Source organism: Bacillus rossius (assembly GCF_032445375.1).
Source record: "Bacillus rossius redtenbacheri isolate Brsri chromosome 9 unlocalized genomic scaffold, Brsri_v3 Brsri_v3_scf9_2, whole genome shotgun sequence".
Lineage (NCBI taxonomy): Eukaryota > Metazoa > Arthropoda > Insecta > Phasmatodea > Bacillidae > Bacillus > Bacillus rossius.
Genome location: NW_026962013.1, coordinates 25,670,918 through 25,696,208, shown reverse-complemented (window position 1 = coordinate 25,696,208; position 25,291 = coordinate 25,670,918). Strand labels below are relative to the sequence as shown.

Here is a 25,291-nt window from a genome sequence, read left to right as displayed (position 1 = left end):
CACGAAGCCTCGAGATATTTCCTTCACACATAATATATATGTATTTTTTAGATTGCAAATAAAAGATACACAATAAAATTTAAAATACTCAAACCGAGCAAATAAATTATCAATTAAATTTAGTTAAAAATAAATTATTTAGAATGCTGCTAAACGTAAGTTTGTTTTATAAAACGTGACTCAAATACAAAAATTTTTAAATACCTGAATCATAAAGTTATAACCAGGTTCAATACTTTAAAACTTGATGTATTGAGAAATTATAAGCACTAATATATACTTATATATAATATATGTAATACCAAAACCCGATTTATCGGCTATATTTTCACATTAGATTCAAAATAATCTATTATTAAATTTCTTAAAACTATGATTTTAATAAATTTCATCCCGCACTATGTATGCATCAGAATTAATTATAACTATAATTTTGATGTGAAAAACTATAAACTTCTTACTATTTCGTAAAACACTTAATCAGATTTACTGTATGAATTGAAATAAATATATTGAGACAGAATAACTAACTCGGTGCCTGGCATAATAATGCTATCTAGCACCGCATACTGAAGTTTTTGAAAATAAAAATTGTAAAATGATGTTCCAAGCGTCATTACACTTTGCTCTTGAGAAGAATTGCACATGCCACAACACACTAAAGAACTATATTTTTACACTATCATATTCCAATAATTTGAAAACCTGCCATTGGGACACAGCAAAATGGCCGCTCGCTTCTTTATAACCGTTGTTTCCTGCACATCACCTACAGACAACATGATTACATTACTCAGGTTTGGGTATACAATAGCTTAAAATGATTTAGTAACCATTTAGGCAGTAAATTTTATATAAATAGATATTGATTCATAGCAAATCGTCTCAAATGACAAAATAATAGGTTATTATTACAATTTTCTTTTAACGAAGATTTTCATTCGTACATACAGAAAAATTAATTCTATTTTTAGTTGTTTCGAATAAATATTTATAATTAGAAGAACGGATACGTAAACAATAATCAACCAATATCTTTAACAAGGCAAGTACATGTGAAACACATTGAACCTATATTTTGGTGGTTTATGTTTAAATATTATACATTAATTTTTTTTTTACATTTTAATAATAAAGTAATTTTATTCCATAAATATATTCGCTAGCTCACTTGAAAATATCCTTGTATGTTTTTGACTACTCTTGAAATTATTTACGTAGTACATAGGCTCATGCTTAAAATATTGAAATATAATTAAATTTATTTGAAAATATTTTGAAGGATTACTCTTCATTGATATCAAACACAAGCACACAGTATTCATTATCGTAATTAGAAACTAAAGACCTATTTTTTTTTACGAAAAAAGATTAGTTGTTTAATCGCTTTTTATTCGTTTAAATAACGTTTAAAATCTAAAATTGATGAAAATGTTAAAAAAAAATTTTCTCTGAAAATAAAGATGTGACGCAAGTGCTGAACATTGGAATTATGCTGCAAACTGTGTATCGTTCACTATATATGTTATAAGAAGATGTAGAAATATTTCTTAAATCATTTCTCACGGGTATTTATATGGTAAATCGCCAAGTGATGTAAAACAAAACAGTTTGCAAGATAAGTAACATTACATATAAATAGTTTACAGGTGGCCATGCGGACCAGTTTTTACTTCTATTTAAAATAGAATCACGCTGATTTAATAAATTAACATAAGGACTACCAAAATAATTCCTTCTAGCTTTACATCAGATAAAAAATTAAAAATATGTTTAAGAAAGGTGGTTGATATTTGTAATAGACGCAAAACGACACTGCCGCTACCGTGACATGTTTTCAGTCAAAAAAAAAATAGAAAAATAGGGTAATTTGTTGTTACGAATGAGATTTGATAATTTATAAATACTGACTTACGTAACTTTCTTAAGTTTGACTTAATATGTACTCCAAACAGCTATCACAACCTGACAAATTTTTGCATTGACATTGAAATAGATCAAAAACTGTTAAAAATGTCATTCGTTTAAAACACGAAACCATCATTAAATGATATTAAATTTTAAAAAAGTTGCCCAGTAAAATATGGCAGCCATATTCATTGCACGACTTTGGTTATTTATTATTTTATTGTACCTCAAGATTCCGTTCCAAGTTACAAAAAAACGTATCTGCCAGTTTAAAACCTAATGCAAGAAAACAAGAACATAGTACTCATATCACTTAGCCAACTATTAGAAAATTAGGCAATATTGTAATTTTTTTCCTGCCAGGTAGCTTGTGCCATTAAAGCACGGTAACTGCAGGCTCATTAGTGTAATGTAATGTATTTTCCAATCCCGTAAGTTTTATGATACTTTTAAACTGAAAATACAGCATAGGCTTAATTTAAAAAAATGTAAAGTTGAGTACAAAAATTCTATAAATGTATACCACGACAGGTATAACGAATTATCACCATTTTAAAAATATCGCTAAATGAAGAACTAGTCGGGGTGAAGAAAAATTACGTTATAATTTTTGTTGTGAACTGTTAACTTGTTTTTAAAAAAATATATTTATATAACAAATTATACAATTTTCAGTTTGAAATGTAAGTCCGTAACTGACAGAAAATTTTCTGCAAAAAAAATTTAAAGCCGTAGAGTAATTTTGTTTGTATATACATATATGTATCCAATGAAAGTTATTACAAAATTATTGGGGAAAAAAAATGGAATTACCACAAAAAAAAAGTAGCGCAGACGTCATAATTTGCGTAAGATTAGAATAAATGTATGAAATAGTGCAATGGTGCTTACTTGTAGCGCTTACTGCAGGCCCGAGGTACGTCTGATGGGACGAAATGCCTTCTATGTGGTTCCCAAAACGATCAGGGTCTGAAAAAAGATACTTTGATTAAAATTGTTCATATTATATTGCAAATTTTAATAACACATATGAACTAGAACCGTGATTTTGTTAAATTTGTGTTTGAGGACGTTAGATTTGGTTTTCTTCACTTGCCTATAATTTTCCATTCTAAGTTCTAGTTATTTTCTTTTCTTTCTTTTTGACGTGATAACGTCTTTTAAATCTATGAACGCCGGCTGCAAACAAGAAAAAGCATGACTCATTGTCACGTTACACCTGAGCCGAGCGTGCAAAAACCGGCCAACCACCGTGCGAGAAAATCTTCTATAATATAAAACAGGTTAGGGCGGGCTTTTTAAAAGCAGCAATTTAAAAAATTTGATTTATTTGTCCAATTTCGTCATTTAAAATTAACAATTTATTGACGTTGATTTGATTTCAGTTTATTTCTATAACTAATTGCTCGTGATTATATTTAAACAAATTATTTAAATTAAATTTGCCAAAACTGTAAATAATATTTTAAAATTAAAAAGTATGCAATTTTTAATCAATGTTTTCTTATGACGTTATCACGTAAAATTATCGTCCGTAAACCGACTTTACAGACAACCCCCTTTTTTTGTAACAAATTTACGCATTTACAAAACTTGGCTCTAAACATTTCGTCCTAATCTACCTTTAAAAAGAGTATTTTGAATATCAAGAATGGACATCTTACACACTCACACACACACACACACCTATATATAGTGGTTAGCTTTTGAAAGTATTGTTATGTTAGTTTGTTTATTTAAATAATTTTATCGCCGAATTCCTTCAAACCTCGCTACCTCATCTCCCACTTTACATGAATCAGTTTTGTGAGCAACAAGTATAAGTTACATGTGGTGTTGAGCCCGCTGTAATAATGGAGTTCCGTTATTTTAATAACTAATATTCAAAATCACATGACCCAAAGGACTGTTTATATATTACACACTTTAATCCCTAGATCCACATTTTTGATTTTAAAAAAATTAATGGGAAGTCATTTTATGCAATTAAATAGCAAGGGGTTCCTCAAAAAATATTTTTTTACGATTTCATATTAGCGCACATGCAACATAGTCAGTAAGTAGGAAAAAGGAAACTGCGAGGGAGTGTACTTCAAAGGGATGGTTGCCGCTCATACAACACAATATTTACGTTTATATTTCTGTAGTGTTGCAGAAACATTAGGATGCTATTTTAGTATAAAAATTTTACGTTGCTGAAATGAATCTGAAAAAAGTGTGTGCTGTATAAGTTCTGGGGTGGCAACTGGCTATTTATGTAGTATTTATTTACACACCCAAAGTGTATTAGGACGAGGCAAGAAACCGGTACAGGCTCCGAAGACCGACTGAAATAATTAAATTACAATACTGAACTTGTACACGTAATCATAACCGTGAATATTTCCCCGGGGAAGGAGGAAGCTATCCTATTGTGCATTCCACTTCACCGTATATCGTTCACTTAAATACAAATGAGAATCCTGCAATGAACACACGGGCACACATGCGATACGGTTCGCAGAGCTTCAGGAAAAACAGTGCGATTTGGAAACTGCTCAAGATATCCGAGTGGGATCTGTTTACGAATAGCATTTAAAAATTCGCTGAGGGCCCAAAAGTAATTTTGATTTTGGATTAAATTTTTAAACTATATTTTTTGAAGTGTTTAAATGGCTAAAATGCGTGTTTTTTGAGTAATTTTTAGGCGTAAAACAACAGATACAGATTTTTGAAATCACTTACGGGACTTGCATTACACATTTATCTTCATTTCTATGCCATATAATGTTACGGTCACCGCTCAAATTTCACAGTGTCCTATGGACGACGAGAAGACTGCGCGCCAATTCAGAGCCTTGCGCTTAGAGGCGATACCGTGCTAGAAACACTAGCGAGCGTCGCGCTTATCATACCGCCTCACTTACGCACATACAAGGCATTTCCTGAACTTTAAAAAAATAGTTAGACTATAGCAAAACGACTTATACCTATTAATAATTAATTTTTCAGGTCTGTGGAATTTAATATTTACTTGCGAAAAATATTATAAAAATTTATGTACTCAAAATAATAATACATTTTCTTAGTAACTACTGTTTAGTTATTGGGTTTTCACTTTTAATAATGCATTTAGGCCCTTTACTTGGCTCTTCTAATGGCACTTTACTGAAATATTAAGTATGTTTAGCCTATAAATTTGAGAAAAAAGTTATATGCAGACGGGGAAAAACATTTTTTTTAATCGATGTGAATAGTGTTAAAATTGGAGCAAATATAAAATACTAGCTGTGCATGTCCGTAACACAATCAAGGTATTTTTATACTTAATGACGTAATCTACTTATTTGTACGTAGTAAAGATGTGCGCATATATAACTCTCTATAAAATCTAACCCTTTTGAGAGAAAATAAACATTTTTTAGAAGAAATATTTCAGAAAATTTTTGTCACGATAATCTACATCGTCGCATCTTTTAGTTTCACAAAACCCCGCTAGAAGCCGCCCGTTGCAGTCGTGATACTCTGCCATCTACAAAGCAACACGGGAACAGTGTCTTATTGATTTTAGTTTTTAACGCAAGCGCGCTGCGAGGCCGGGCTTCTTCGACGAAATAAATAAACTATAGGCGTGTTTCAAATGTAGGCTACCAATCAGCTAAATTATTAATTAATGTTTAGGCATTAAACTAAAGAGACAGGATATTAGTAAATAAAATTATTTTATCTGATACTTGTTACTTTTTCACAAGGTTAAATCTAAGTTTTAGCCACGTCAGAATCTTTATAATGCAGTCATGTTTATTATAGTAAAATCAATTAAGTCATGTACAGCATATGAGCATGTGACAGATAATTTTCTCAATCTGTCTTACGACTAAACGTAAAAATTTGATCTTGAAAATATGGGAAAATTTCAAAGCTTTACTACAAATGCTACAAAATTATCCGAACTCAATGAACATACAGTTTTTATGGAGAATAAAGAACGCAGGACTTGAGGATAGGAATGGGGAAGAGCTTAATAATAAGTCGACCCTAGGAAGATAATATTCTTCCTCTGTGAAATTTAAATCTTGCCCGCCCTAGGTCGGCAGTATGGTATTAACCGTTTCTGACATCGAGACTTTCATCAAAACAATGAAACTTAACACGTCTCAACCAGGTGGCAAAAGACGAGCAGAGTGCAGAAATAATTTCGTACAGCATTAGATACGTGACATAAATAGCTTTTCCTCTAAAACCTTAAGTGCCTCGCCTACCCGGGCACACATACGGTGCGCAGCGCTTCAGGAAAAACAACATGATTTGAAAACTAAAGATACCCGAGTGGAGTCTGTTTTTCGAAAAGCATTTAAAAATTCGCTGAGGGCCGATACGTAGTTTGGTTTCCGGACTAAGTTTTTAAACTGTATTAAAAGAGTTAAAATGGCTAAAACGCGTGTTTTCAGAGTAATTTTTAGTCATAAAACAACCGGTACAGAATCTTGGAAGCACTTTAGGGACTTACAACTTTACCTTCAACTTTATCTTCATTTCTCCGTCATATAATGTTACAGTCACAACTCAAATTTCATAGTTGTCTTATGCACGACGAGAAGACTACGTACTAGTTCAGAGCCTTGCGCTTAGGGGCGACACTACGATAGAAGCATCAGCGAGCGTCGTGCTTATCATCCCGCCTAGGTAGGTAACACAAATAACCCTGACCAGGTGGGCCCCTAAGTGAGCGTTTAAAGGTGGCCCTTTTGCCAAACGGCCAACAGAGCTCCGGGTTTGAACGCCCTCTGAAAAACCTCTGAAGACTCGGCACCACACATCAAGTTCATTTCTTTTTTTGTGTACGGGATATCTTTATATATATATATATATATATTTCTTGTGTGCGTGTGTATGTCACTGAACTCCTCCTAGACGGCTGGACCGATTTTGATGAAATTTTTTGTGTGAGTTCACGGGGATTCGAGGATGGTTTAGATTCACAATTGGATATTTTATCTCGATTCTGAGTTAAGAAAAACTAAAAAAACACACTTTAAAAGCAGAAAAACTAAGCATTGTTGATAATTAGCCTCCATGGCAACGGGCTTTTGCATTGTTGTTGCCTTCTGCGTAAACATGGGAAAGGTTTTCGGTAACGGCAGTGGCGTGCCCAAGAGGAGGGGTATGTATAATGAGAAGATACAAAATGTCCAGCGTAGAAATACTTACCGCCATATGTACATTTGGGCAGGACAATGTATGTCGGGTCCGCTAGAAAGAGATATATATATATATATATATATATATATATATATATATATATATATATATATATATATATATATATGTAGAAAGATACGGATCGTAATGAAATTTGGCAAGGAGATAGATTATATCCTGGGGATGGACATAGGCTATCTTTTGTCTAAAAAAATAAATTTTAAACAGGTTAAAAAATATGTCTTAATATTATGTAATGTGTGTCATAGATATACAAATTGTTAGTTTCATTCCTCTATGTCTGCCGAGCAATAGCTTTCAAGCCATTACGTTACGTTTTGCTATTGTAAGGAACTAAGTAGAGAGTAAGAAAAAAATAAAGATCTTGATAGTTTGTAGTGTCGCCATATTTGTTTCAATTTTCAATACCGTTTTTGTATATTACAATTTAAATTGCAGAAAAAAATCATGTTTCATAGACACATAGGTAAATAGTGAGTGTGTGTCATATCTCTATGTCCACGAGGTCTCGCCGCGTAAATTTTCTCCTTGGGGCGAACCCGTCCGCTTGATTAAATAAACAGCTTTTTATCGTTGAATGATTTCATGATTTGTTTCATGAAAATCTGCTCTCATAAAAAAGTTAGTTTTATAGACATTCAATAGGTCTCTCTCTCTCTCTCTCTCTGAAGATCAATTTATGAATCGTTACAAATTTATTTCCTTTATTTTTTAGTTTGAATTGATACAATATGATTTCACTAAAAATCAGTTTCTACCCCTTCCTATTTTCATTTCCACATTACGAAGTTTCACTTCTTCCGCGCGGAGGGACTCCACGCAATATTTTTTCATGCAATTAAAAACTATTTTTTAATGATGCCAAAGAAGTATAACTTCTCATGCGCGTACCTAAGTACACGCACCCATTTTTTAAATTTAATATTTTCTATATATATTTTTTCTCCCTACCTAGGGCAGTCATGATTCTTTTAAATTTCACGTGTATGTTTTCAATGTCATTCGAGTTGTACAATTTTTTTTGTCCAATTGGTCATTATTTATACTTTGTTTCATTTTGGAAACAAACGTATTTGAGGTATTATGACAAATAAAAAAATAGTTTCACTAACATTCTTAGGTTTTTATTGTGTAGATAGTTTCAAGTTTAATATTATGTAGGTACATAAATTCTTAAACTTATAAATTTCTTCTAAATTTATTAATAGGTTGGTAGGGCCTACTAATATTTTCTATTTGTCAATATTGTTATATGTTTTTACAGTACCTACTTATTTGCAAGGAGTTTGGTTTAGTGTTTATAATTTATCTGCTGAGCGTCAAGAGACTTAGGGCTGCTGAGACCGAATACCAGAAATATTTATCAATTATGTAATATATTGTTGAAAAATTTGAATTTTACTATTTCAGGTAGGTTGATTTTTTTATTAATTAGAATAGTTACGTGTAATTGCCATCTTCCTTTATTTCATATTAAACATTATGTTTAGTTGAGTGTGAGATATATTGCCACCACAGTTTTACATATAAACAAATCCTACAAATGTTTTAAACATTATGACAAATAAAAAATAGTTTCACAAACATCCTTAGTTTTTTTTGGTGTGTATAGTTTGAAGTTTAATATTATGTATGTACGTAAATTCTTAAACATACAGTTATTTATTAATTTATTTAGATAATTATTCATAGGTAGGTAATAAGCTTTCTATTTGTCAATATTTTTATTATGGTAGATAGGAGTACAGTAAATGCCTACATTCTTATATTCCTTTATATCTCTTTCGATTTGGAGTGTTTCCGAGCCATTCGGGGTCCTCAACATATCCCCCTCCCCCCAGGTGGTTAAAGCCCCAAAATTTCGAAAGTTTAAAAAATTTTAAAAATCTATCTCTTTCGATTTTAAGTGTTTTCGAGCCATTCAGGGTCCTCGAAACCCCCGCCACCCTCTGGGAAAAAAGCCCCAAAATTTCGACAATTTCAGGAATTTCAAATATCTATTCTTTCGAGATGGAGTGTTCCAAACCATTCGAGGTCCTGAACATCCACTTTCCGCAAAAGTGAAAGCCCCAAAATTTCGAAATATAAGAATATATATAATTGTATGTTGGCATGTATGACGTCGATAAACTCTTACACCATTTGACAAATCGCCATGAAAATTGGCACATCGAAGTGTTTTTATCATGGAGAAGGTTTTTATGCTAACCATTTTTTTGTAACTCGCCGCTAGATGGCGCTGTAGCGCATCAACTTCTAAACCGTTCAACCGATCGCCATGGGTAAACAGATAACCATAGGTCACAGATACACAAACAGTAATTGTGTGTCATTTCTTAATGTCCACCACACTGGACATATCGCTATCCATTTTGCTGTAACTCGCGGACAATATATCACCCGGTGTTCAGCCCGGGCAAAGCCGGGTACTGCAGCTAGTATATATATATATATATATATATATATATATATATATATATATATATATACATATACATATACAATTTAATATGTTACCACACTTGAATTTTTTGTTTGGTCAGGAATATTCTCAACATATACGTATTCATTATGTGTAATACAATGGGTGTAAAATGTAGCGCAAATGTCCATAATTATTATCACTTGCGCAATTTTTTTACATTCATTGTATTACAGTTAGTGAATATCTGTTAAAAATATTAGGCATAGAACAACAAATGCAAGGGAGGGGTATCGTGTAAAAATGTCATAAATAGCCATTTTAAACAAAAGTTATGATAGTAAAAATAATAAAAATGGCGTGTGATATCGAGCCTTAAATCGCCTGATAACGAATAGCGCTTAAGAGCCTTGGTAGTTTAGTTTAAAAAAAAAAATTCTTTTTTCTTTTTTCTTTTTTTTTTTGACAGCGAAAATGAATCAAGCTGGGGTTTTATGTTTGAATAATTGTAAACGCAGTATTGGGATAGGAATGGGTATATGCGTGGAATTTTTATTATAATATTCCAACATAAAATTATAGGTCACCGCTGTAAGTCCCACAGAGACGTGTTACCGACACGAAGACCGCACGCCAGTTCGGTGCCTGGCGCGTAGGGGTGAAGAGGCGTGTGATGTGTGAGCCAGTGTCGTCCTTAGCGCCCCCGCGCTCTTAGAGCTTAGAATTTATATACAACAGAAATATCAGTCTGGTTTATGCAGTTAAAAAGTAGAATCAGTTTTATTTATCATTAGTATCATTGACCACTAGGAAATTATTGTTTTTTTTTAAGCTTCTTTTTATCTTTGACACAGCTTGTTTGAATTAATTAAAAAAAAAAATACATATATGCTTGACACCCTCAGCTATCCAAATCGCAGTGAAAATGAAACTAAAGATCACTTCTAAATATAATAAATTGAATTTTATAATATTCACACAGTATCCGTTAGTGAAATGTGTTAAACATATGTCTGCAAGTTAAAAGAGCACTTTATAGCAATAAAGATAGTTCGTTCACTAGAACGAAAATTAAGTAGGGGGCTATTGTTGCATGACAGGGAGTGTACACAGTCTTAAACTAATTAAAAACCTTTATCGCGTCGGGAGTGAGATAGAAGTGGGTGGTCAGACAACCCCCATTCCTTACAAAGTTGTCGAGCAGCACTATAGCGCGGCTCATTAAATCGGCCTTGCAACCCTGGAGTCCACCCCGCCATTAGCTCTAACGGGCTGTACTTTGCTGGCGAGTAAACTTCGCTCTGCTTTGGAAATGCCCGGTTATTCAATCGAGCGCCCGCCCACGAGACACGGCAATGCACTTTAATCAACCCGTTTGACGAGATTGCGTGCGCACAATAGAGGCGAGCGCAATAATTTTTTTTTTCCTCGTCATTCTGTAAAGATGTTCAAACTCTGTGATCGTTTATTTGTAAACTTTCTTTATGGAGTTGACAAGATCTGAAATGTGTTAAAAGTGTGGCGTTGCAAGAAAAAAAAAAAAAAAAACAAATTCCCTTCAAAGTTAGGCGAGGCTAATGTTTCACTTGGGATATAAAACCCGTATTTATAATTTTTAAAAAATAAAAAAAATAAATAAAACTATAATTTGCCCACAACAGAATGGAATCAATTTAGTTATGGTGGCGCAGTGGTAACATCGTACTGCCATCCTGAAGGACTCGGGTTCCTGATGATTCGGATTAGATTCCTATAGTCCCATGCTAGTAGTACATATATAAAAGTATGTGCTGCACCTGGTTCTGGTTCTTGGTGCGTGGTGACAACCACCCTGACGTCACTGCGGCCATCTTGGATGACATTGAACTTCAAAATTCCTCAAAATTCCTCGAAAATAACTCAAAATTTCCAGAAATTTCCAAATTTCGAGGGGAAAATTCAAATTTTTAAGGAAAATTTTCCGTTTTCCCCCTTAAAAATTTAAAAAATTTGGAATTTGGAATGTTTCCAAAGACCTTTCCCGTTGAAAGAACCCAAAGTCCCAAAAACGACTTACGACACCTAAAAGCAAGCCGCCCTAAGCCGTCAAAATCACACCTTAACTTTGACCGTAAAGAAGACATTCTTAATTTTTGATAAAAATTTCTGAAAAAATTCAGAAAAATGAAAATTCCCCGTTGTCTGGCTACCCTACGCCGCCTAGGTCGTGACCTTGCCGTAAACTCGAAATAATTTAATTTTCGACCAAAAAAAATTCCAAAAAAAAAAATTAAAAAAACTTGTTTATCTATAATGTTTAGTTATAGAATCCATAACAGTCCTCGGTACGATTCCCGGTGAGAGTAAACATGTAATTAATTATTTAAAATATTTAAAAAAATTCTTAATTACAATTTAAATACGTCACACCTGCATCATGGATTCTAGAAACGTTGCACTTTTCATTACGCACCACGAACCAGAACCAGGAGCAGGACATACTTTTATGTACTACTCATACTAATTTCGGTTTCCTTAAAATTAAATAAAAACATGTGAGCGAGTCTTTCAGTACTCGCCAGTGATGGGTAAATATCTGACCTCGGTAACGCGCAACATTCATGTGTTCTCATGTTGCAAATAAACTTATAATACGAAACTTGGACACGAACGTAGAATTATTAAAAAATAATGCTGAGCGTGAAAAAATGTACAAAAAATGTTGTTTCAGCTACATTTCTTGACGCGAATCACACATAATTTTTGCGCCCGCCGCTAGAATTCTCTGCTGAAACAGCTGCCCCTCTATTGAATCATTCGCCTTGGCAGAGCGAAAGGTTAAATAAATTACATACGAAACGGTTCTGATAAAAGCGAAAAAGTTTTGAAATACTATACATTTTTCATTTGTATTTGTGAACTTTGTTTCACACTAATAGACACAGATGGGCAACGTGGTCACACAATTCACGAACATTTTCCTACCAAATGCGGTATCCCGAAAACAAAGAGCTAAAATGTTTCATTTCAATAACTTCAGGCATATGCCAAAATGGTTCATACTATAGATTATGGCCTACTCCCAACCTGGTTTTGTTTAATTGTGATGTTGCGTATATCGGTCTATAAAGACCATGCTCTTAAACAAACTTTGATCCCCCCCCCCCCAAAAAAGTTTCTTTATCTCAGAAATTTTTTTCCATTAATTTCACTTTAGCCATTACAAAGTATTCCCTTAATTTTTTTCGCCTATAGAGTAGGAGAAAGGCGAGTATAAATGTTTTTGACACCGACGATAAACCAAACTCCATTCCGTACCTCGGATTCGATCCCAGGGCATTCCTAGAGGCCCGGTAATTTCGTGGGTTCATTTAGTGTCAGACTAAAATACACAGTCCTATGTATAATTCACCCTCGTGTGTTTCCCTATTGGCTGATTCACTTTGAGAGGATCGATGTGATTCGGACCTCTGCTAGCTGGAGGTTGGCTGGCTCGCAATCGTAGAGGGGAGCTGTGGAACAATAATTGTGAACCTAACATTGAAGCGATGCTGAGCGTTTGCAGTGTAACTGGTACTAAAAGCAATAAAAAATGAATTTTTACTAAGTCATCGTCATGGGAGTATGCAAGAACAAGAAACAATACGGAGAAGATAAAATTGAAGAGAATAGGTAAGAAAAGGTTGTAAAATGGCGGTTGTACAAAAACCAATTTTATTTGCACCTTTTCCCAATAAGTAAGTAAAAATGTATGTTTATGAAAAATTTCATTTTTAACTTAATTAATCAATTATGAGGTAATATATTATTAGAAGGAATAAACGTATAACAAAATACAAAAATTATATAATTTACGTAAGTAATACATGCTACTGCTCAAAATTACTAATGTAACAAACACAAATAAGTCCCATAAAACTGGATTTTAAGATAAGAAGGACCAAGAATGTATTGTTTAAACAAGATTTAACAGGAAGCTAAAAACCCCTAGTATAACTTATATTGGGTTGGAATCTTGTTGAATGGAATAAATTCAGAAAATATATATATATATATATATATATATATATATACACATACACATACACACACACACACATATATATATGGTGACCAAAAGAATCCCTGAAATTTCCGGATCGCTCATCACGCTGCACGTACTAGCTCCGTTTCAAGCTTGCTTGCACATGCCTCGTTAGCGCTGACCATGCAAGCCGACCATGCATAATCGCGTCACACGACACTGCTCGGCAGGCTGTAAACCCATCGCTCATCGCTGACGGCAGCTTGACAGTCGGCAATGGCTTAACTAATGGGACGTGTCCGACAGGGCCGCTATCAAACTTCTGATCTCCCCGAATGTAGGTCACCTGAACAAACACGCTTCGTAAAACCCCGTGTTTGTGCTCATGAGGTGTATCCAGGCGGTCGATATTGGCCCCAATCGACAACTAATTTCGCGAGATAGCCAGACAGCGAAAGTTTGGGCCTAATTGGAAGATACTTGATGTAAAAACGCTATTTTTAGCAATCCTGAAGTAAAGCTTATACGAATGGTAAATAAAACTGTGATACATGCCTATTTGATTTGTATTTTGCTTCATTATCTTTGTTGTGACATTGCAAGATATCATGCATGAAATCATCTGATTTCTTATTCGCAATTTTGGTATGATGACTAATAGTGCTTTGCTAACATGAAAAAAAAGTAACAGATTTTTCACTGTGCAGGCAATGTTAAATTTCGTGAATAAGCGATAGCTGGTAACACGAAAAGAAAGGTAAGATTTTCATGTAGTAACGGCACAATGGGTCATACTCTCATGGGTACAACTATTTTGCATTGCTAATAGGGCGTAAGCCGTTCCGTTGACGGTCTTTAAAGGAATTACGCCGGGGTATTTTAAAAGCGTTAATATTCCTCTTTCCCTGCCGTAGCAGAGCGTACACGCCACCAAATTTCTGTGTCGAAGCGACGGGCTGTAGTGGCTGCGATATGGAGATAATGTTCCATGCCGTGCGCTACGCGGGAACAAAAGATAGCTGAATCTGCATGCTACAGTTGCAGATAACGCAGGAACGTCAAATTTTAATTATGTTTGATCCAGGCGTCATCTTACGAGAAAAAAAATTCTACAACAATAGGCGTGTTCATGATTGAACAACCTAAACATGAAGCATGACCTAACGTATGTTAGGCTTATTTTTTAATAATCCTACATTTGATGAAAAATAAAGTAGATTTAATGTATCTGTCTTCGAAACTTTTTTATATTTGTTTGTATATGTACCATATACCATATCCATTCCACAGCTTCATTTCAAGAGAAATAAAATTTCAGATAGGCCTACTTGTCTTTATAAACTTTAACTAGGCACTGTTGGCAATACTGTTAAAAATTGTAAATACTGTGTGTGTATTTTAAAACGTATGCAATTCACAATATCTTTGGCATCTAATGAACGTTATGTGCATTCTGTGCATGAATATTTGTAAAGTTTTTCACATTGTTTTGTCCCTAGTACCCAAAACACGGTTATCATTAACAAAAATACCATTCTACGGGCCCGCGGTACTCCGGATGCAGGGGACTCTTAAAGGTAAACTATGCTTGCTATGCCACAGAAGACATACACCACAACTAATCACAATCCACAATCCATACTGGCTGCGAAAATTATTCTACGTCCAATTTTCATCTATTTAAGGGGGGAGGGGGATTGTTGCTTTCTCCCCATAATTATGGGGCACTTTCACAGCGATTTATTTAATACAATCTGGTAGTACATGGACACTTTCGAAAATGTCTCATTTCCCTGGAACGAGTTCGAATTAAGAGTAAACTTTCGTAATTGAATAATGACTTGGCTACTATAGGTAAATTTATTTATTTTTTCTTTTCCGTATACCGAATAAACGTTGACCAACGTATTTTCCATAGACCTGTCCAAATGACGTGATGCCAAAAAATCATGAGGCTTAATTTTTTTATGTTTGGGGGTTTAACAAGCCCGCATATATATATATATATATATATATATATATATATATATATATATATACACACACACTGTTTAACTACACTTTGATACCTATATTTTCGTCAGTGTCATGGAATCTATGTGATGGTTCAAATATGTAACGCCTGTTGAATTTGACTGACCGTCCTCATACCTTTTGGTATATGTTTTAATCTTTTATTATTAACACAAATATTTTTAATGGAAACCTAAACATTGTTATCAAGAAATCATGACTTACTATTTCAGTCGTTTTAAAATTATGACAATATTATAATTCAAAGACATATTAGTAGTATAATATATTTTGCAAAAAATAGCTAACAAAATATTTAAAAATTTTTCGTCGTTGAACATTTGCACTAGTAAAATACTTCACAGCATTTTATAAACGGTCTCGAGAAATTGTGTTTTCTAATTAAAAATTAAACCAACAGTTACTTTTATTTTGTGCATCTATAAGAAGAAAGGTTAATTTCATAGAAAGTACATAAGTCCGATAAATTATTTGGCCCTATTTAAAATACAGTTCAATTTGCAGGTCATTGTGTAAAATCCATTTTCATGGCAGCCATAAAATAAACTGGCTATTACAAATTGGATCTCGAGTACACTTTTTTTAAAAAAAGTTCTTTCTAAACCACACATAAAATCATACTAAATCAATAAATTTTGGTTCTAAACACTCTCATGAAACATCGTTTTGGGATGTTATAAAAAGAAAGGATTAATCGTGATAAAGTGAAAAAAGATAGTGTACCTACTGCTGTATACTCTCAGGCACATTATGGATAAAAGCTGAAAGAGAGGAAAAAAGAGAATTAAAAGTGCGTTTTATGCGAGTGCTAACTACCGCACACAGACACCTTGTTCGGCAGCTACCCATAAAACTTCCCCTCTCCAGATCTTTTTTTCACTCTTCTACTTTACTATTCTCCGGTTCCAGCTTTTTTCGGCCACCATGCTATATATTTTTTCTGTGTATTTAAAAAAAATGTAGCGTTATCCTGGGTAAGCTGCTATTCTTCTTTGACCCATTGATGGGCTAGCTATTCATTACGCAAAATAAACGGAAGGAAAAAAAAGTATCCTCGTCCAATAATAAAATAAGGGTAGCCATTTGCTTTTCACATAAAATTTTGTAACGGAGAGGTGTACTTTATTTGTATAGAAGAATTAATAAACCGCATTGCGATGGTAAAGAAATCACATAGTTAATTTATTGGTGATTAGGCCTCTTTATTGCACTTGCAAATATTTTGATACCACTTGCAATAAAGCTTCCGTTTTAACCTTTTTTGTAATCTCGAAATGGCATAAAACTTAGCTTTGGCTACTTGATGAAGTCAAAACTTGTGAACTTGTGTGATTATCATGATAGTTGTAGTCACCCGCATGTTATATGAAATAATAAGTTATTTCCTAGTGAAACATACAGACTACTGTAGAACCTGTTAGTAAATATGTGGTTGCAACAAGTTGTATAAGGTCTGGGAGGTATGATTTATGCCTGGACATGCCGAAAATTAGGATAATTAGTAAAAAGTTATATTTTCTATGTAAAATAAAATTGACAAATTCAAGATGGGAGGGCCTAATACCCCTTAAGTGATGATGCTAACTTCCAGCTTTGCGATTGGTTTGTAGGCGTAGAGGAGGTTTTGATTCCCCAGCCATCGTCTTTTGCGGATTCATTAGGTGTCAAGCTAAAATTCATAGTTCTATTTACCTATAGACTACACACATATGTTTTTCTATTGGCTGATTTCATACTACAGATTCTCCTTTCTTTTTAGTGGTGGATGTGATTTGGCCACTCTACTGCTGGCTAGTATTTGGTTGGCCCACAGTCGTAAAGGGACACGTCGAGAGAGTTCTGATAAAATCATGAAAGTGAATCAAAGGTATACATGTTTGCAGTCTGCCTTGTGACCAAAAGAATCCGCGGCATTTCTGTGTCACAAGGAGACGACCTATGGCGTGACCAGATGCGTACTAGGCTATACGATGCTACGGTGGCTTGCCCTTGTCTTCTGCAGTATTGGAGGCGGAGGGATAGCACAGCTCCCGGATCCGGGATGGAAACTTCCCACAGTTTTACTACCAACGAGCCAACCTACCTATAATAATAACGACTTTTTTTACAATTAATTTTTTACGTTGATAATTTTAGTGACGGCTGACAAGAATTGTGACATCAATACAGCAAACCAGAACCTCTAGCACCAAGAACCGGTGTGCATCTGATGTGCCCTACGGAGGTCATTTATTCCCCTCCCCCAAATGAACCAAAATCGGGAAAGGGTCTCAACATATCGCAGCATGGCAAACTGATCCACTCAAGGCAACACCCGCATCACTGTGACAGCATGTCGGATTCTTGTCTGGAAAGAAACGAACCTAAAACTCTTGAAATGCCACTGTCGTACAACGTATTTTACCTCTAGCTATAGCCTCGAATACAGAAAAAACTTAACGGGAGCCAAGTAATACAATCAGGCAGTTTATTTTACCTTGCCTTTCTACGGTGACAAAATAAAAATTATATTAAATTCTAGCTGTGGTACCCTTCGTTTACAGGTTGGATTTGTTTTGTCGCAAATCGTTCTGATGATCTCAGCTCTGTATATATTTACATCGCTATGAAAAATAACATACACATAGTATAGTGACAACAAAAATAAAAAGTTAAAGATTTTAGAAACTATCCCATATGAACTCTCTCAGATGTGTAATTACGTAATTTCATGTAGCCTATGTGTTCACAGTATATGGACTGTTTCTGGTTTAAACCTAATATTATCTGTTCAGTATTAATGGCATTAAGGATTGACAAACACCTTAACTGCATATAATCCAAACTTTGCATTTATCTTTTCAACTAATAAAACTATGAGGGTTAAACGTGTTTACATTGTATGAAATTATGAATAAAAAAATAATGATAATGGCAGTTAAAATTATATTCTAAAACAAATATAGTTTTTTTGTATCTTTGTTAGTAGTATATAAATGTAGGTACTGGCGCAGTGTGCAGGGTGTGCTGGCGGTGGGGTAGATGAACAATCGACCTCTGATTTTACGGCAGTCATCTTGTATGACCTTGAACTTTGGCCTTGACCACTGCGACCATGTTGGATCTCCCAATTGGTTTTCCACCATTTTTAATTCTAGAATTTTCCGCCATATTAAAATCGAATGCCATAATCTCTAATATTGCACATTTAGTTACAGCCACCATCTTCAAAATCCGTAATTATAATCGGAAAAAATTGGAAAATATTTCTAAAATCATGAAAATATTAATTTATTAACAAATGTTCAACTATTTTGAAATTATAACGTCGCAGCCACCATATTTAAAATCCATAATGATAACATTTCTATAGAATATTAAGAAATATTTTAGTATTCATAAAAAATAAATTTAATAAAATTATTAATCAAAAACTTACAGGATAGGGTACTCAGTTTCGATCAAACTCAGATTATTAATGTATTTTGGCTTACCCCTCTTCCACACTGTCAATTTTACTTGCTTTTATTCTTTCCGTCCATATCTCGTTCGCAGGTTTTGCGTGTTTTTTCGTTTCTGTGAACGAGAAGCCCAAGGTCTGCCCGGAATTTGTTTGCCATTAATATTTTGGTTGATCAAAAAATATCGATAAGGAAATTTAATACATAAAATTAAAATTCCATTTGTTTCCACAAAAATCTCTTTACTTCAAATACTTCTTCCTACTGATGTTCACTCTATCCCTTGAACCGTTAAAAAAAATTTTTTGGTGACTAATCTTAGTCAGGCACCAGCCTGATGTTAACTTTGGGGGGGGGGGGGGGGGGGAGGGGCGAGAAAATACTGCGCGGACTAATGGCAGTGGATGCCAGCGGGTGCGTGCAACACAGGCAAGTGCGTCGGCGGCGGCGGAGTGCGGCGACGGAGTCCCGTGGCGGAGATCCACGAGGGGTGCTGCGGCGAGAGTTGCGCCATAGGTGCGGCCCAGCGAGGTGTGTGGATTTTAAAAACGAGTGACTGGGGAATAGACATTTGTTTAAGTGTAATTGTTTATTTGCTATTTTAGAAGATTATTTGTAAGTGACATAAGTAGTGGCCATCAATAAAACTGTGTGTGGTAGTAAAATCTATTAATTGGGCTATCCTTTACGAACCCCGCGGTAAATCGTAACAATATACATCCCCCTCTTTCCCGAGAAATTTCACCCCTAATAATGTTACAGGAATAAGTACGTTTTAAGAAAAAAATATTTCATAGCACTCACTACACCAGCATGATACATTAGGCATTATGAATTCAAATTTAATATGAATGTAAGTTTATTACACATTTTTTTGGATGATACAACTGATGAAGTGAAAAACAGACCACGTTTTTCTTTATCAGGCAAACGGATGTCATCATATTAAATTAATCAGGGTTTGGAAATATTACATAGGTCCTAAATACTTCACTTGTAATACTGATGAGTAATTTGTTTTATAATTTACATATTAAGGAAAGAAAGGGAGGGGTGAAAAATTGTTGAGTTTTATTTCATTAACACTAAGCATAAATACTTACCTACTATTCCACTTGAACATAATATAATAAATTTGATAGCTATATTATAAAATTCAAAAAGAAATATCTTTTTTTCATGAAATCTCAAATTATTGTATCTGTAAAGGGATACAAAAGAGAAAGTTTTATTTTATCCTTATATTAGTGTCAAAATTTTAATGAAAGTGGACATGTGAAGATGAAGTAATTGACATTTCAATTAAATATACAAGTTTTTCACAAATTTTTTTTCCCCAAATATGCTCTCTTTTGAAGTGAAATGGTGGTAAGTGTGATTTTATCATGGTAAAATATATCTCCGAAAAACCATAAAAAAAGAGTTATAAAATCGCTACAATCGTTAGCCCACTACTTTCGAAATTACAACCCTGAATTGTTTTGTTATAAATGAAATATTATAAAGCTGATAATTTATTGTGTCTATTGCTTTAGTAAAAAGAGTTTAGAATTTATCGCACACACTACTTACAATGTTACACAAGAAAAATTGCGTGAACGAAGCCTCAGGTGATTAGCTAGTATTTTTATAAATTTGTAAGATATATGCAAGGAAAGTGTGTGTGATTTAGGTTAAAATTCTTGGGAGATTCCCGGGAAATATTGAGATAAAATAGCAGCTTAAATTATTTTACCTGTTATCTGGAAGCTGTAGCAATGAATGACATTTACAACTGCATTGTTCACTGCAGTCACTAACAGGTACCAATTTTTAATTGCATCCAGAAAAAAAAATGTTCTGTACTTTTACAAAACCAGTTGCCAAGAAATAGTTTGTAATACTATAAGACATATATTAACTTTGTGCAACACATGGCTATGGTTAGTTTTGCATATATGAAAAACAATACTGAGACAATACTGAGTGTTTCTTTAGAAAATTGGTGCATAATTTTATATTTTAATTGATGGTTTATTCAAGCATAATTTTTTCAAGCCACGAAAAAGATTATGAATTATTGAATAACTGGACTTTATTTTGTTTTATTATGTCTTTTAATGTGCGCAGTTATAATTGGAAAGCTATTCAGGGAACGGCTTACGAATTAATATACTATTGAAGGTACTGGGGCAACACAAAGTGTAAATTTCCGGGTAAGAATTCGAGCCTAGTATTACTGCGAACACTATTTTGCAGTGCTATAATTTTTTCCATGTAAATGTGCAAATTTACAAATGTCTGTAATTTTATATGAATATTTCTGTTTCATTTACAAATTAAAATTTACAGTGTAGGTTAAGCCATTTTTTTTTACCTTTATTCACTTGCTGCTTAGAATAACTTAATATTATTATGTGCATTGTTAGTTACATTGCAGTTAAAATTCTTATTTTAATACGTTTGTAAACCAAACTTCGCGGACATGGAGAAAAAAAAAACTAAAAATCGATGGTACATTTTTGAAATAAATTTAACGGCACGCAGGAGTATGGGGGAGCAGAAAAGGCGGTAGGGGGAGTAGTTTGAAAACAGGAGAACCGGAAAGACGAGGAAGGCTGCGATAGGTTTGCGTAGCTGGAATCGTCGCTGGTTGGATGATCGGGAAGAAGGGAGGGGGAAGAGGAGCGAATTTTGCGTGAGGAATTGTTTGCGGCGAAAGATAATTTATTGCCATCTGGGTTTGCATAACGCGAGCGCACTCACGCAGGAACACACACACATATATATACACACACAAAGCTCCGGGGCTCCTAACACAAACACACGACGCGCGCCGACGACAAATTATTCATTCCCGCACGAGAATCAATCCCAACAACTCTCCGATTCATTTATGGCTGAAATTGGTATCTTCGTGATGCGAGTAACGTATCTAACTTCGCTGACTATACATACGTACACATACGTGCGACGTAATGTCCATTCATTTATTTAAATAAAATAATAATCTAACCGATAACACAATTCTGTTGTATCGAAGACTGATTTTTATTAGTAAATTAAACTTGAGGCCACCAAAATATATATTTGTTGTAATAAAAGCTACCAAATACTGTACGGAGATGATTTTTTTTTATTTTTTTTTCAACAAAACCATCGTGAACATTGTGAACATTGAAAATTATTTTGCTAACAAAAATATTTCGGTTAACGTAAAAATGTTTGTGTGGGGGAAGGGGGGGATGGGCATAAAACTATTTTTAGCGAAGACCAAATATAATGGTTTAGATTCTTGTCTAGATGAACTTCAGGAGTTTTAAACAACACATCAGAGAATAAAACTAAAATAAAAAGTTAGTGCGTCCACGGGCTTCTAAAAGCCTTTTTTTAAAAGTAAATTTGATGCTTAAAAACAAATTAAATTATACCTCGTAAATATTTTAAATTACCCTGGGCACCAGTATTGTGAAAAGCTAGTTCGAGTACCGCACCGCTGGTCATTGCTCCGCGAGCTTACAAGTAAGGTGTAGGCGACAAAACACCCAGCTGAGAACCCGTCTGTTTAAGTGAGCTCGTCTGTAATTAATTTTTTTGGTGCGCACACTACTCTCGTCTTAGGGGCATAAACATAGGGCAAGCTTTTTTCATCATCATTGTGGGAGCCCTAAAGTCTTGGTATTAACGACTGTGGTTTGCTGGAGTATGCCTCTTTTTGGCGTTTGGTCTCTTGCACAGTGCAGTAGATGAGCAGTTGACTGTGCGAGACGCAGAATACGTCCATACAAGCAGTTGCGACGCGCACAAGTGTCATGGCGTGATATGTGATATGGCGGGACCGAAATTACTTTGTTAGACTTTAGGCGAAAAGTGCATATATTGCGGACATGAATCTGTCGTACGGCACGTATAGACTGTTTGGTTGTGAACTTGCTTTGAGCTTGCCGCCATTTCATAAGTTATTAGTGCATTATTTTACTTCCCATTCTACAAGCTATTTGGGTTGAGCCATACCTCTTTTTTGGCACTGCACAGTGCAATTAAAGCGCGTGAGCTGGGCAGTGTGTCTGGCTCTCAGAAACTTTCTTCAACGAACATAATTAACTGTTTCACATTCGCGTTCCGCACTTAAAATTTACAGGCCACGAACTTACTTGTAGTGAGGCAAAGATGTTTTTAAAGATTAAAAAAATAAGAAGTACATCTTGCACCAAAATTGGTATGCTTAGTGCCCACTGCGTCCTTCGGCGTTTCTAAAGATTCTTTTATTACTGTGTTTGCCCAGAGAACTTAAAAAATTTAGTTTACAACTTTTAAAACTAATGCCTATGTACAGTATGGGCAATGGTCGAACATTGCATGAAAACTATTTATTTATATTTCAATGGTTATTTAGTGTGTAAATTATTTTCTTGTTGTAGCCTTTTCGCCAATTATGGTATTTGTTATTTTAGAGAGATTTTATCAGGTGCAGCGATTACAAGGCGCTTTAAATGTAATGCACTTGCGCCCCCTTTGATAATAGAGGAAAGTGCCCAAAACCGGACTACCCCCCCCCCCCCCTAAAGCGGACCCCCGGTCACCTCTGCATTCTCCTGAACTCTAGCGGTACCGAGTGCAAACAGTAGTCCAGGCTTCTGCCACGCCGTAGCGGAGCGCACACCTCGCTCGCTTCACTTGTAGCGTGTCCACCCGCCATTGTGTGTTGTGGCAGTGTAAAAAGTTTTTGCAGTGTGCTACATAATTAATCATTTCTCCAAGATATTGGCAGGTAAGCCTTTGGACCTTTATATATTTTTTAATGGTAAGGTGTACTTTAAATGTTTGTATCAAACCTGTTTCATTTAGATGCTTGATTAAAATTTTATTGGGTTAGCAAATTGTTAGCTACAGTCGCGCAAACCGGACCCCCTTCAGTTGCCTAAACCGGACCCCTTGTTCCCTTAACCGGACCCCTTACATATTCATGTCTTATATCGGCTTCTATTTGTTTATACTCTTATACTTTTGGAATTCTGTTGCAGATTCCAAAAGGATAATGGGGAAAATTGATCAAAGAAAGTGGAGTCCAACTAAAATGACTAAAGCTATTGATGCAGTTCGGAAAAAAAAAGATGGGTTGGAAGAAGGCCAGTAAACAGTTTAATGTTCCGAAAACCACACTAATGAGGTTGTCCAACATGAAGTACGGTACTCCTGAGGAAGCAGCAATGACAAAAAGAGGCAGACCTACAGTTTTGGGTGAAGATCTTGAACATGAGCTTGTTCATTATTGTCTTGCTATGGAAGCTTCTTTTTTTGGACTTACTCGTAATGACTTGCGAAGAATTGCTGTACAATTGGCAGAGAGAAATGACATTGAACATCCTTTCAAAGACGGAATTGCTGGGAAAAAGTGGGTAAAACTTTTTCTTAAACGCCACAAAACCAAACTGTCAGAAAGGAAGCCTACTGAAACATCCTACAGCCGGGCTCTCGGGTTCAGCAAAGAAAATACAGAGAAATTCTATAATGTTCTGGAAGATATTTATGAGAAAGGTAAATTTTCCCCTGACAGCATTTACAATGTTGATGAGAGTGGAATTACAGTGGTACAAAGTAAAGTAGCAAAAGTAATTGGCCTTAAGGGTAAAAAACAGGTTGCTGCCTTGACATCAGGAGAACGTGGGGCACTTATAACAATTGTTGCTTGTATGAATGCTAGTGGCTCATTTGTACCACCTTTAGTAATTTTTCCGAGGAAAAATATGAGTGAACAGTTGAAAAAGGGTGCTCCACCAGGAACAATCTTTGCAGCGCACCCTTCAGGGTGGATCCAAACCAACTCCTTCACTCAGTGGTTTCGACACTTCATCGAGTTTGCCCATCCTACGAATGAAAAACCTGTGCTGTTGCTCTTGGATGGCCACTTTAGCCACACACAGAATATTGATCTGATCGACTTGGCAAAAGCGAATAATGTTACCATTCTGTCGCTGCCACCTCACTCCTCGCACAAACTACAACCGCTGGATAGAAGTTTCATGGGTCCTCTCAAAGTTTATTACAGTGAGGAAATCAGGCAGTGGTTAAGGAACAATGAGCGCGCCGTCAGTCCTTTTGATGTAATGGAATTGTTTGGCAAAGCCTATATTAGATGCCAAACTGCTCAAATAGCAATAAATGGATTTAAAATATCAGGCATATACCCCTTGAACAAGAAGCTGTTCTCCGATGCTGAATACATTGAAGAGGCAAACAAAAAACGAGATTCAAGTTTCTACGAATCTGTGTTGAAGAAACAAACTGCAGAAAATCAGAGCT

The 25,291-nt window shown here is 34.9% G+C and overlaps 1 protein-coding gene and 1 long non-coding RNA gene across 2 annotated transcripts in view; one reads left to right on the top strand and one right to left on the bottom strand.

Annotated features, from left to right (window-relative positions):
* Window positions 1-25,291, bottom strand: part of LOC134542858 (suppressor of lurcher protein 1-like) — a 443,271-nt gene that overhangs the window by 50,205 nt on the left and 367,775 nt on the right. Inside the window, exon 9 of the mRNA XM_063387427.1 lies at window positions 2,800-2,877. Within this exon, the coding sequence (XP_063243497.1) occupies window positions 2,800-2,877 (78 nt within the window). The remainder of the gene's footprint in view (window positions 1-2,799; window positions 2,878-25,291) is intronic.
* LOC134542859 (uncharacterized) overlaps window positions 1-25,291 on the top strand; it is a 413,602-nt gene that overhangs the window by 226,257 nt on the left and 162,054 nt on the right. The window lies entirely within an intron of this gene.